At 37.5% G+C, this 12,371-nt stretch overlaps 5 protein-coding genes across 5 annotated transcripts; 4 read left to right on the top strand and 1 right to left on the bottom strand.

Moving 5' to 3' along the window:
- The first annotated feature begins 1,868 nt into the window (after positions 1 to 1,868).
- LOC117617887 (GDSL esterase/lipase EXL3-like) lies at positions 1,869 to 3,650 on the top strand. Its single transcript, XM_034347495.1, has 5 exons — positions 1,869 to 2,211; positions 2,494 to 2,624; positions 2,724 to 2,957; positions 3,047 to 3,302; positions 3,454 to 3,650. Exons 1-5 carry the CDS (start codon positions 1,869 to 1,871, stop codon positions 3,648 to 3,650), a joined length of 1,161 nt encoding a protein of 386 aa, XP_034203386.1.
- A 189-nt stretch (positions 3,651 to 3,839) lies between these two features.
- LOC117617878 (GDSL esterase/lipase At3g14820-like) lies at positions 3,840 to 5,379 on the bottom strand. Its single transcript, XM_034347484.1, has 5 exons — positions 5,055 to 5,379; positions 4,798 to 4,928; positions 4,474 to 4,704; positions 4,122 to 4,374; positions 3,840 to 4,033 (listed from the first exon to the last, which is right to left on the bottom strand). The coding sequence occupies exons 1-5, from the start codon at positions 5,377 to 5,379 to the stop codon at positions 3,840 to 3,842; spliced, it is 1,134 nt and encodes a 377-aa protein (XP_034203375.1).
- A 327-nt stretch (positions 5,380 to 5,706) lies between these two features.
- Positions 5,707 to 7,191, top strand: LOC117617868 (GDSL esterase/lipase EXL3-like). Its single transcript, XM_034347473.1, has 5 exons — positions 5,707 to 5,959; positions 6,072 to 6,202; positions 6,295 to 6,528; positions 6,643 to 6,901; positions 6,983 to 7,191. Exons 1-5 carry the CDS (start codon positions 5,707 to 5,709, stop codon positions 7,189 to 7,191), a joined length of 1,086 nt encoding a protein of 361 aa, XP_034203364.1.
- A 580-nt stretch (positions 7,192 to 7,771) lies between these two features.
- Positions 7,772 to 10,519, top strand: LOC117616418. The gene is made up of 3 exons (XM_034345735.1): positions 7,772 to 8,069; positions 8,382 to 8,858; positions 9,433 to 10,519. The coding sequence occupies exons 1-3, from the start codon at positions 7,956 to 7,958 to the stop codon at positions 10,177 to 10,179; spliced, it is 1,338 nt and encodes a 445-aa protein (XP_034201626.1). The 5' UTR covers positions 7,772 to 7,955; the 3' UTR covers positions 10,180 to 10,519.
- Positions 10,520 to 10,924: 405 nt separating this feature from the next.
- On the top strand, positions 10,925 to 12,250 carry LOC117616419 (SKP1-like protein 1B). The gene is made up of 2 exons (XM_034345736.1): positions 10,925 to 11,332; positions 11,824 to 12,250. Exons 1-2 carry the CDS (start codon positions 11,036 to 11,038, stop codon positions 11,995 to 11,997), a joined length of 471 nt encoding a protein of 156 aa, XP_034201627.1. The 5' UTR covers positions 10,925 to 11,035; the 3' UTR covers positions 11,998 to 12,250.
- The last annotated feature ends 121 nt before the right edge of the window (positions 12,251 to 12,371 follow it).

Raw genomic sequence — 12,371 nt, 5'->3', positions numbered from 1 at the left:
ACAAAAAAAATCAAGTAAATAGACCAAAAATCTTACTAAAATTGAACCACAAGCATCCCATGAAAAAAAAAGAAAAAAGAAAAAACCCTAGTTTCAGAAACTCCAAAACACACATACAAATTTTTCTTTTCTTTTCTTTTCTTTTGGGTCAATAAGAAAACCCCCCTACAAAAAATTTCGAATGGTTCACAAGACAGAGTAAACGCAAAGAAACATGGAAACATAAGATGAGAGGAATTACGCTTTTACTTGAGGAAGTGATACGGCAAAGAAGAGTCAACCTGGATTTTTTTTTCCTCTTTAGCTTCTATCCGTAGAGAAACAAGACAAGTAAGGAGAAAGGTGTAAATTTGTCCTTAGAAGTCATTTTACAAATAGGTAAATTTATCTATAAAAAATTGAAGATAAGGTAGATGGGAAAATACGACAGGTAGGTGAAAATAGCAGCACTCTAATAAACACAGGAAAGCAATTAAAAAATTATTTGACCGAAACAAGAACAATTAATATAAAACTTAGTCATAATCTTTGTGTTTTTGTACTGCATGATTTAGGTCCATAAGGCTTGGTAGCGCTAGGAACTAAACACAGCCGGTTTGCATAAATTCATGGCATTAACTGAATTAGGTCCATAAGATTTAGGTAGTGCTAAGAACTAAACACAGCCGGTTTGCATAAATTTATGGTATTAACTGACGGCCTAAGGGATAAACTGAAGAAGATCATTGCACAAATGAAAGGAAAACTATGCAAGAACCACAAGTAATTCTTATTAGGTTTGACTTCCTTTGTGTAATTAGGTTTGGGTTAGGGTGTGTGATTTGTATTCCTTATACGTAATTAGGTTTGACTCTTTCTGTAATTAGGTTGGACTTTATTATTTCCCAATGCTGCATTGCATATATGGTTACCTTATATTGTAAACATGTAATATACTTATATATAGAGTGCTGCTATTTTCACCCACCTGTCATATTTTTCCATTCACCTTATTATTAAAATTTTATAGACAAATTTACCCCTTTAAAAAATGACTTTTAAGGATTTAAGGAAAAAATCTCAACCCTAAAATAAAAACTCAATTTCATAAGAATTAAAAAGGAAAAAAATTCCTTAATTAAACAAAGAGATGCCAAATAATGAATGAATGAGGGAATTTTTGGGAGAATGTTTTATTTCTATATAGAGCTGCTAAACGAACCCTAAAATTAACTGAGTACACCCTACTACCAAACTATTTATTGAATTACTAATTTACCATAATATAAAATGACCAAAAAGCATATATTGAATTGCGAAACAAATAAAATTTTAATAAGTACACCTTACCCACTATATTCAACCCTTATCAGACGTAGAAAAGTCTTCGTATTGCTTGGTGCTCACGAATAACGCACGAGTACTAGTTTAGGATTGGTATTACGAAATTAAAGATTTTGATGAAACCCAAAATCTAAAAAAAGGGCACAAATTCATGTAAAAAGAGAAACCTAGTTTAGGATTGGTATTAGAGTGTTGTACTAGGGCTATTTTTGGTAGTTAAATAGGGTGTACTTAGTTAATTTTACATTTTGATTAAAATATTAGGGTTAACTTAGATTATAGGGTGTACTCAATTAATTTTAGAGTTCGTTTAGCAACATTCTTCTATATATTATTCTTTTTTTTTTATTTAGAACAAGGAGTTCATGAATTCCAGACTGAAATTGAGATGCTTTCAAAGCTCAGACACAATTTGTCTCTTTGGAGAAGAACATAAATCCTCAAAAAATTTGCCCGAATATTTTTTATTTGACAATTTTGTTCAATCAATTACTCTGTGTGTATTTGGATAGTTGGATTGGAGAAATCCAAACCCAGGATTAGCTATGTGTGGACATAACATGTTCAGGCAGAGACAGTGGTCACATGTTCCAGTGACCACATCAAACGCTATATGCATCTTTCTGTCTTACATTAACATATTTTTCCTGCTTTTCTTGTGCATTGTAAGCAATACTACAGAGACAGCAGCTACGACAGTCAAGCTACCGGGGAATGTAAGTGTTCCGGCAGTGATTATATTCGGAGATTCGATTGTTGATACGGGCAACAACAACAACAATTTCAAAACACTTGCACGCTGCAATTTCCTTCCATATGGGAAAGACCTCAAGGGAGGAATGCCAACAGGAAGATTTTCCATTGGGAAGGTTCCCTCGGACCTCATAGGTTCTCATCCTTCTCATTATTTCATCCAGCATTGCTAATTGGTATTATTGATTACATTATGAGTATATATTAGGAGTCAACTTGATTTGCACACCCAACTCCAGCTTTGCTTACATGTAACTTCTCCTCCGGACCAAATGTTCATATATTTCACTTTTCCTCAGTCGAAGCGCAATTGACGTCAAAAAAATTAACAAAGTACTTAATTCATGTGATATGTTAACTTAATGCTGAAAGGAGCTTTCATGAAAGATGGACAATGTTGTGTTTTTTCTTGTTCAGTGGAAGCATTTGGAATCAAAGAGCTGTTGCCAGCATATTTGGATCCAACCCTGCAGCCAGAGGATCTCCTTACTGGTGTGGTAATAGCTGCTGGTGGTGCAGGCTATGACCCTTTGACAGCACAACTCGCGGTACTTACACTTGTTTAACCCTTTCTTCTTTTCCCTCACACATTCTGAAAATTCCCACTCACTGGTGTAGCTGTTTGTTACTTTTGGTGAAATATATAGGGAGTTGCATCACTATCTGACCAACTGAAGCAGTTCCAAGAGTACGTAGAAAAGCTGAAGGGAATTGCTGGAGAAGAGAGAACAAACTTCATCATAGCAAACTGTTTGATTTTTGTGGTAGCGGGCAGCAATGATATTTCTAACACCTATTTTCTTAGCGGTGCTAGGAAATTGGAGTACGATGTTCCTTCTTACACTGACTTCATGCTCAACTATGCCTCTCAGTTCGTCAAGGTACGCATTTGAACTCAACTTTGGAGAAATAGCGCAATTGCAGATGGTTAAACTCAAAAGTTTGATGTAGCAAATGATTTGGTAGCTAGGACTTATATGGCCTGGGGGCACGAAGAATAGGTGTACTCAATGCGCCACCCATCGGATGTGTGCCATCTCAACGAACGGTTGGAGGAGGCGTGCTAAGAGAATGTGACGACAAACAAAACCAAGCATCGCAGCTCTTCAATTTCAAACTCTCTGCAGAGATGGATGGCCTTAACAAAAACCTGCCCAACTCAAGAGTGGTCTATATTGACATCTACAATCCACTACTTGATCTCATCATAAACCCTACAAAATACGGTGCATTAATACGCGATTATATATCTTTCATTTTTCTGGTCATAATAAGCTAATAATAAAAAACATCCAACTAAATATTTGTGCGCTGTTTCTTCTTCCCCTTAAAGAAAATAAGAATACAAATAAAGATGTTTTTATTGAATATCTGCAGGCTTTGAAGTTGTGAATAAAGGGTGCTGTGGTAGTGGGATTATTGAAGTAACAAAACTGTGCAACCAGTTTCAGCCTGCAGGCACCTGTTCAGATGACTCTAAGTATGTTTTTTGGGACAGCTACCATCCAACAGAAACTGCATACAAGATCATTGTGCAACAGATGCTAGACAAATATGCCAACCGCTTCTTCTGAGACAAGTCATTATCTTTATGATCAATTTCCTTGCAAGTTGCAAGCATGATTATTCAATTCCAATCAATCAATAAAACCCTGCAAGTTTAGATGCACCAATATGCCTTTTTTTATATATATTTATATTATCTATATAAATTAGTCCAGTAGAGTCTTGATAGGGGAAGACCACTGATACAATGAGTAGCATCAAAAGAAACTATTTATGTATTTTTCAAGAATCTGAGAAGCAACAATTCTGAGAGCTCTTTCTGTGGGATGAACTGCATCCCAATAGAGGTATTTAGATGCATCTGTACATGTGAACGGACTGAATTCGTTACACAATACCGCTACTCCTATTGTTCCAGTACCACAACATCCAAACTTCTCTACTTGGAATCCTGAAATTATAGATATAAACAAACAAACAAGTGAAATTGTTAAGAAAACAAAAAAGCAGCAGCTAAAATCTAATAACTAAAAGATTACCTGATTTGTGAGGATGTTGATTGAGGTCAAGAAGAGGGTGGTAAATATCCAAAAAGACTAGCTTGGCGTCTGTAAAGTTGGTTTTGATGTAATCTAGTTCAGATGATAGCTGAGAATTGAACCATGCTGCTTCTTCCAATTCCAGCTCCAAACACTCTCTCAGTAAGCCTCCTCTATTTCTGTCAAATGGGGAGCATCCCACTGCTGCTGTACTGAAAACACCAATTCGCCTTGCCCCGAGGCTATATAAATCCTTCAAAGTCAAGTCACACTAATTTTAACAACAAAAAAGAAATAAAATTTAAGTCACGCTATACTAGTGGTGATTATTTCATTTGATTAATTAATTTACCTTGAGGAAAGTAGAAGCCATGCTGACTAAAAGAGCAGCATATGAAGGAAAATCGTAGTGAAGCTTTCTAGCAATGAGAGAATAACTAATCAAAATGTCATTGTTGCCTGCTGAAACTAAATATAGACTGTTGGCTATGATGGCTCTTGCTCTCTCTTCTCCAATAATCCCTGTCAGCTTCACAATGTACTCTTTGAAGAGTTCTAATTGTTTGAATACAGATAAAGTTCCCTAGTTTTCCACAAGAAAATCGGCAATATTCCAATTAGGAGAAGCAAACAATTAAGGTCCTCGAGTCGAATGTACATTTTAGCCGTAAGATACCGTTATGGTTGGTGTTAGAGGATCATAACCAGAGCTACCTGACGCAAAGCATACACCGGTAGGGAGATCAGGGCTCTGCAGGTTTGGGTCAAGATATGGTGGCAAAAGTTCTTTGATTCCCAAGCCTTCGGCTAAAGAATTAAAAACAAACAAAACTAGTCATTAAAATGAAACTAGTTTGTTCAATTAATGATGATCATCAATCATTGGTTACCAGAGCATTTGTATCTCAGTTTTCCTGTGATCAATATATGTACCTATCAAGTCTGAGAGCACTTTTCCATTGCCAAATCTTCCTGTTGGTATGCCTCCCACTAAATCTCTTCCATAGGGCGGGAAATTGCATTTAGCTACAGTGGCAAGATTATTGTTGTTGCCAGTATCAAGAATTGAATCTCCAAAGGCAAAAAGCCCCGGAAATTTTAACGTCCCATTTTCTGCAGCAGGTAGCTGCTCCTTGGCTGCTTCTGTATATGTTGGGGTGCAAAACCACAGACATAATTGCACTTGAAGTACTAGCATAACTAAAATTTTCGAAAAAGTTGCAGAAAGCAGATTTACACATGAAAAGTACTTCTGCATATTAGATTTATTTTTAAGGCTGACTGATATATGCTTGATTGTCATTATTTTATTCATATAGACCTCCCTCGACCTCCTTTTTTATTTGAAACAGAAACAGGTGATTTGGTAGGTGCGTTTTAGAGAAGTCCATTGATATACATAGCCTTTTCGATCAGAAAGCACACCAATTGCATGAGTGGTAACAGATCCGTGCAAGGAATCAATTGATTTCAAAGTCACACAACTGACACATTGATGAATTTTCCTCCTTCATATTATATATTCCATTTAGATTCAGACAGAATCGGAAAAGCTTGAAAGTTAACTAAGTTCTGCAGAGCTGCAATGAACAATTTATTTTTCTTTATGTTTGTTTATGTGGATCTGATTCTTTCTACTGCCCAAGCTATTGTGAAGCTACCAAACAATGTAACAATACCGGGTGTTTTTATGTTTGGGGACTCGATAGTTGATACGGGGAACAATAACAACCTTACCACTCTTGTTAAAAGCAATTTCCTTCCATACGGGAGAGATTTTATGGGAGGGTTACCAACTGGAAGATTTGGCAATGGCAAGGTTCCCTCAGACCTTATTGGTAATTTTTATTCATAATCTATTCTATTACTAGTATAATGCAAATCCTTTTCCAATTAGTTATGTCACCAAAGAATGTGCTTATTCTCTTTTCTTTTCTTTTTTTTGTTCAGTGGAGGACCTTGGAATCAAAGAATTATTGCCCGCGTATCTTGATCCATGTCTTCAAGCCGAGGACTTGCCTACTGGTGTAAACTTTGCTTCAGGCGGAGCAGGATTTGATCCTCTGACATCTAAGTTAATGGTAATTAATTACGGTTTAATTATTAGTATAATCTTAGTGATCTGAATCTTGAAGATTTGTGTTTATACTCATATATATATGAAAAAAAACAGTTAGTTATACCGCTTTCGGAACAATTACAACTGCTGAAAGAATACATAGAGAAGCTGAAAAAGTACGTTGGAGAAGAGAGAGCAAGCAGCATTATAAGCAACAGCCTATTCGTGGTGGCTGCAGGCAGTGATGACATTGTCAATACCTACTATCATACACCTGCACGCTTCTGGAAATATGATATTTATGCCTACACTGATCTTATGCTCACCGAGGCTTCAGCCTTTGTGCAGGTACTTAATTAATTCATCATTCACTGTATATGCATTTATTACAATTATAATTAAGTTGTTGCAGCTGCGTATTATAAACAGTGATTAAAGTCGTAATCTTTAAATTAAACAAAGAAATTATACACATTGGGGGCACGGAGGATAGGCGTGATCAGCGTACCACCACTTGGATGCATACCGGCACAGAGAACTTTAGGAGGAGGTCCAGAAAGAAAGTGTGTAGAGAGATACAATGAAGCAGCAGAGTTGTTCAACAAGAAGCTATCGGCAGAGTTGGATCGCCTTAACAGTCACCAATTCCATGCCACAGTGGCTTTCTTCATGGATGTGTACGGCCCTTTCCTAGATATCATCCACAATCCACAAAAATATGGTAAGCCTCATTCAAATAACCTTGTAACAATCTGTTCATAATCGATCTCTTGATAAAAATATAATGCATGCATGCATGCAGGATTTGAAGTTATAAACAGAGGGTGCTGTGGTACTGGGATCATAGAGGTTGCTGCATTTTGTAACCAATGTTCTCCCAACACTTGTAAAAATGCAACAAACTATGTTTTCTGGGACAGTTATCATCCCTCTGAGAGAGCATACAGGATTATTACCCATCAGGTACTCCACAAGTCCATTCGAGCCTTCTTCCACAGCCAAAATAAATGATTGATTTGGATTGGATTACTTCGATCACATTGCTCAAGCGGGATCACCAATAACTTTTATTTACCGTTATATATATTCAGTCAAATCAGTATTATTTATTTATTTATGCAACTGATCATTTTCTTAAGTTTGTGGATGCATCCTATAATTCATAATGGAGAAAATAGGGATGAAAATCTGTGCAAGTAATCTTGAAGCATATATATATATATATATATATATATATATAAAATTGCGCACCCAAAGAGAGAAATCACGAGATGCATGCATAATGCATTCCAGCAACTCTTCATCGCACCTCTTGGAAATTGTAATGCCATAAAACAAAAAAGAATGACCCTAAAACAAAAACGGATGTTGTTCACTTTCACACCTGTAATGCCATCATTCAATTTAGAGGGGGAGCAATTTTTCAACTTGGACCAAAGAAATTCAAAGAGAGATAAGGCCCAATTACTAGGTCCACTACAAGCTAGGCTCATCTGGGCTGGACTTTTCTGCTCATGTGTCATTACCATCCCGCCTGATTGAACAATGAAACGACGTGCCGTTTAACAAATAGGAAAAACCAAGAAGAAGAAAAAGAAAAGAGAGGAGGAATTCAGCGGACTAATGTTTACAGGCTTGCCGCTCTCGGGTTGAGTCTGGATTTTAAAATCCCAGCATCTGGAAAATATTGAATTTCTATATATGAACCCTCTGGGTCTCTGACAATCAATCACTGCAGCAATCCTAGTCCAGAAGGGTCTTGATAGGGTTCTGAAATGGAACCCGTAGCTTTTGTAGTAGACAAGTTCAGAGGTTTGACGAAATCGACCCAAGAATTGTTTGACGGCCTCATTCATGGGCACCCTCAACGTTCAGCTCGCCGACATCCGGTATTTCCAAAATTGCTCCTTTCTTCTTTTCTTATTTATTATCTCTCATCCCACTTCCCAGTCCCCACTGTAGATATGTTTCATTGCCTTGCCGTAATTCGAACTGATTTTGCCCTATTTTTGCTTCAAAAGAAGAAAAAAAAAATTATTAACCTAAGCAAAGCTGCTGGTAGTTGCATTGTAAAATGGAGGAGTACTCATGAGGGAGAAATGGTGGGGTATTTATTCAGATTAGATAAATGGAAAATAAAGCAATGAGCTATGTGATGACGCTTTACAAATTACAACACTTACACGATATGGAATTTTCAGATTGAAATATTGAAGCGGCTGCAACGAGAAGCATTTTCGGACTTAATGAAACTCAGGGATAGACAAGATAAGGTTGAGAGAATGGTTTCCTTGTATGGAACTTCCAAAGGAAGTCCATTCCAAGAAGCCAGCACTCTTGTAAGGGGAGAGGTTGATCTCTTGGGGGCTGTCTTGTTGATGCATAATATTGACGATGAGGTTGATCACAAATCTGATGTTCTTAGTCGAGCAGGAATGAGAACCGGGGTTGATTCAAGGTTTGCTTTTGAAACAAGTGTTCGGCAGAATGACACGCTTGTGGCGGAGTTTGTAGCCAGTCAGAAGCACAAGGGTAGTCTTTCTGATCTTTCAGAATGCCCACTTTCTCTAGCAAAAGTTTCCTATACAGCAAATGTCAGCAACTGGTTATCTGCAATTGCAATCCCAGTGGGAGCTCAGTGCAGGGATGTTGCAGTTCTTACAAATCCTTCCCACCAGGTATCACATGCTCGCATTAATCTCAATGGTGGACTAATTTGTTTACTTTATTAATTTTTTTATTTTTTGGTACATACCAGTATTCTTTCATTTTCCTTTTCTTTCTGATAAGACCTGTATGCATCAATGGAGTTGGATTAGTGTTCCGGATTTCATTTCATAAAATTAAGGTCATGGCTTATGAGATGGATGTCAACGTAACAATTATTTGAGGATGTAAATAAGATACTCTTTCTTTTCTCAGTGTGTGAACCCAGTTGATTTTCAAATGTAGTTTTTTCTTGTGGGTGAATTTGACAGACCTTTTAGTTTAGTTCGATAATCAGCTAGGGTCGTCATATCATTTGGTTGGAGTTTTTCTTTTGTGACAATCATGTTGTTTGTGAGTTTTTTAATTGAGTAACATCAACCATATCATTAGGCATGTTGTACATCCTATTGGTGTTATGTGTTCTTTCATGGCAAATTTTACATGTGTTGGTGCATCTGTTCTCTCACTGTAAAATTTTCTGGCATTGACAAGTCTCCCGAAAGATTTTAGTTAAGCAGATATATTTCCTCTTTCTCCTTGCAGGGGAAGGGCCTTACTGATCTTTCATCATTTGGGCCACCGCTTCTAAATCAGCATAATGGTAGTGCAGTTGGCTTAATGGTGAAAAAATCAAATACTGTTGCTTCATTGGCTCAGTTTGTCTCCGGACTGGGAGCGCAAGTGGGTTCTGGTAGAGTTGAGCTTTGCTTGAGCACTTTTGGGCAAATTGTCTGTCAACTTCCTGGAGGAACAAAGCTCTCGCTTCTGGGCCTTCACCAAATGCCTAGATTATCAAGTGAGTATGTGGATCATAGAATTGGAGCTCTTACGATTCCCTTAGGCAGTTTGACACATGATAGATCCCGTGAGACAATCGTTGAAGGCAGTTTGACACATGATAGATCCCCGGAGGCAATGGTTGAAGCATACGTGCCAGCACTGGGATCAAACTCACCGGAAAAGGGTTCAAGTGGATCCATTGCTCTGATGTTGGAATCAGAAGTTGATGAGATGACAAAGATTGGGGGTTGGATTGAGATGAAGCAGTCAAATCCCAGGCATTTAGAATGGGCTGTGAGTGTGTCTGATGATTCTGAAGATTCAGTTGGATGGGGAATGAATTTGAGTGGGATACTTGGAGGTCCTAATTTATGGGACCGTGTTCAGATTGAATCCTACATGAAATTAAACTTGGGCAAGAGATTCAGTGTGAAGCCAGGTATTGCACATATTGTCGATGGGAATGCCAGAATGACTGCGCTTATGCTACGGTCTAACTGGTCCCTCTGATCGCCAAAACGATTATGGTTTATTTAGGCCCGCACTTCACAACACTCAATCCGTTCCCATTGATATATTAGTTGGCTTCCAAGTTTCAGATGCTTTGAAGATGTCTAGCCAGAATATAACGTGCGGAATTAACCCTTAAATCTGTCACTGATCCTATGTTGTTATTTTGTTTTTCTTTTCTTTTCTTTTTTCCAGACACTGCCCTGATTCTATGTTGTTAGCCTTGCTTTAGTTCTCATAGTTATTATTCATTTTTCTGGATCAGATACAAATCTTACTTGCCATACTTTACCATTTCTTATGAAAGCCCTCAAAATAAGAGAAATGTGATTTTTATTTATTTTTTGGTATTGTTTAAACAATATTTCGTTGATTACTTGAGGTCGCCCTAGATGAAGCACAAGACAGGTCAACATTTCATGGGACCTAGATTTTTTTACCTTATTAATGAAACTTTATTATTTTTTTTTTTACTTCGAACTTAAGATTTCAATTTAACACTATTTTTAAAATAAAATAAAAAAAGTACTATTATGACCCTATCAATTAACTTGAAAAGAAAAACAAAACGCCCTAAAATTGTGGTTCGTCGACCAAAACAAATTATGACATTAATGATTGATGGTATATCTTTGAATTTCTCGTAAATAATTGGAGGGGAGTAAAACTGAACCTGAGATGAGTGACGTAAAATCCCCATTTTCCTTTGTCTTTTTATATTTTTTTTATCCAAATAAAAATAGTCTTTGCAAAAGAAAAAAGCTACTTCTCGGACTTGTTAAATTAACCTCCTCTCTCTATCAAATCCCAAAATCATCTCTTTTGGGTTTCTAGGGTTAAGGCACCGATCTGAACGATGTCGTCAGAGAGGAAGATAACACTGAAAAGCTCGGACGGCGAGACGTTCGAGGTGGACGAGGCGGTGGCCTTGGAGTCTCAGACGATAAAGCACATGGTCGAGGACGATTGTGCGGACAATGGGATCCCACTTCCCAACGTCACCAGCAAGATCTTGGCCAAGGTCATCGAGTACTGCAAGAAGCACGTCGACGCTGCTAAGCCCGACGACCGCCCTTCCAACGATGAGGACCTCAAGGCCTGGGACACCGACTTTGTCAAGATCGACCAGGCCACCCTCTTCGATCTCATACTGGTCCGTTTCTTTTATCCCCTTTTCTATATTCACTCTCTTCTCGAATTTATTATGCTGTGAACAATTCGATTAATTCTTTCCTTAATTGCGTTAGGGTTTCTGATTATCTGATAAATATGAGTTTTCTTTCTGATTTGACTTTTGTCGAGTTAGGGCTTTATATCTCCCACAACCCACTGTTTTATTGCACTTCTGATAGTTTTTAGGGCATTAGATTCATGAAATAGCTTGTCTAATTTTGGGAAAGTATAACATCTGTTGTCTTCTCCATTATGATTCATGTTCATATCTTTACTAGTCACTTGATGACCACTGGATCACAAAGTTTCTTTATATGTTGAAAGGTTTGATTATATATATAACTGAAAATTTGATAAGCAGAGCCACACATAGCTTGTTTGCGCGTGCCTGTATTTGTGATCTATTTCTTTTCCTCTTGGTTAGTACAACTAATAGGGAGAAAAAATACTTTTGAGTTCTGTTGTTTATAGGCTGCAAACTATTTGAACATAAAGAGCTTGCTGGACCTGACTTGCCAAACGGTGGCGGACATGATCAAGGGCAAAACACCTGAGGAGATTCGCAAGACGTTCAACATTAAGAACGACTTTACGCCCGAGGAAGAGGAGGAGGTCCGCAGGGAGAACCAATGGGCTTTTGAGTGAAGACCTAGAGATGAAGAAACCTGTTTTTGTGGTTTGTTGCTCTTTTTGAGCTAGTGGCTGTGGAATGCTGTTTCTATCTATTATCTGAAAATTTTCTTTACTTAGTGAAGTACTTTTGTTTGGATATTTGTTCTTCTGCAGATGACAATCATTTTCTTCCACCTTACCCCCTGCTCTTCTAGATCTACAAACTGTGATGTTTTCTGGTTCTCTTTTGTTATATGTTAATATGGTAAAAATGTGCTTCTTATTATGTTGTCATTCTTGTTCATTTTAAGTTGATTGATCCCTGCCTTTAGGCATAAAGAATTTCCAATATGCTCTGAATTAGTAGATCTTACCTCTAGATTATTGCATCTTTAAGTTAGATGTAG

The sequence above is a fragment of the Prunus dulcis genome, chromosome 1 (assembly GCF_902201215.1).
Source record: "Prunus dulcis chromosome 1, ALMONDv2, whole genome shotgun sequence".
NCBI classification, from domain to species: Eukaryota; Viridiplantae; Streptophyta; class Magnoliopsida; order Rosales; family Rosaceae; genus Prunus; species Prunus dulcis.
The sequence above is the reverse complement of the archived record's forward strand: the minus strand, read 5'-3'. Positions and strand labels throughout refer to the sequence as shown.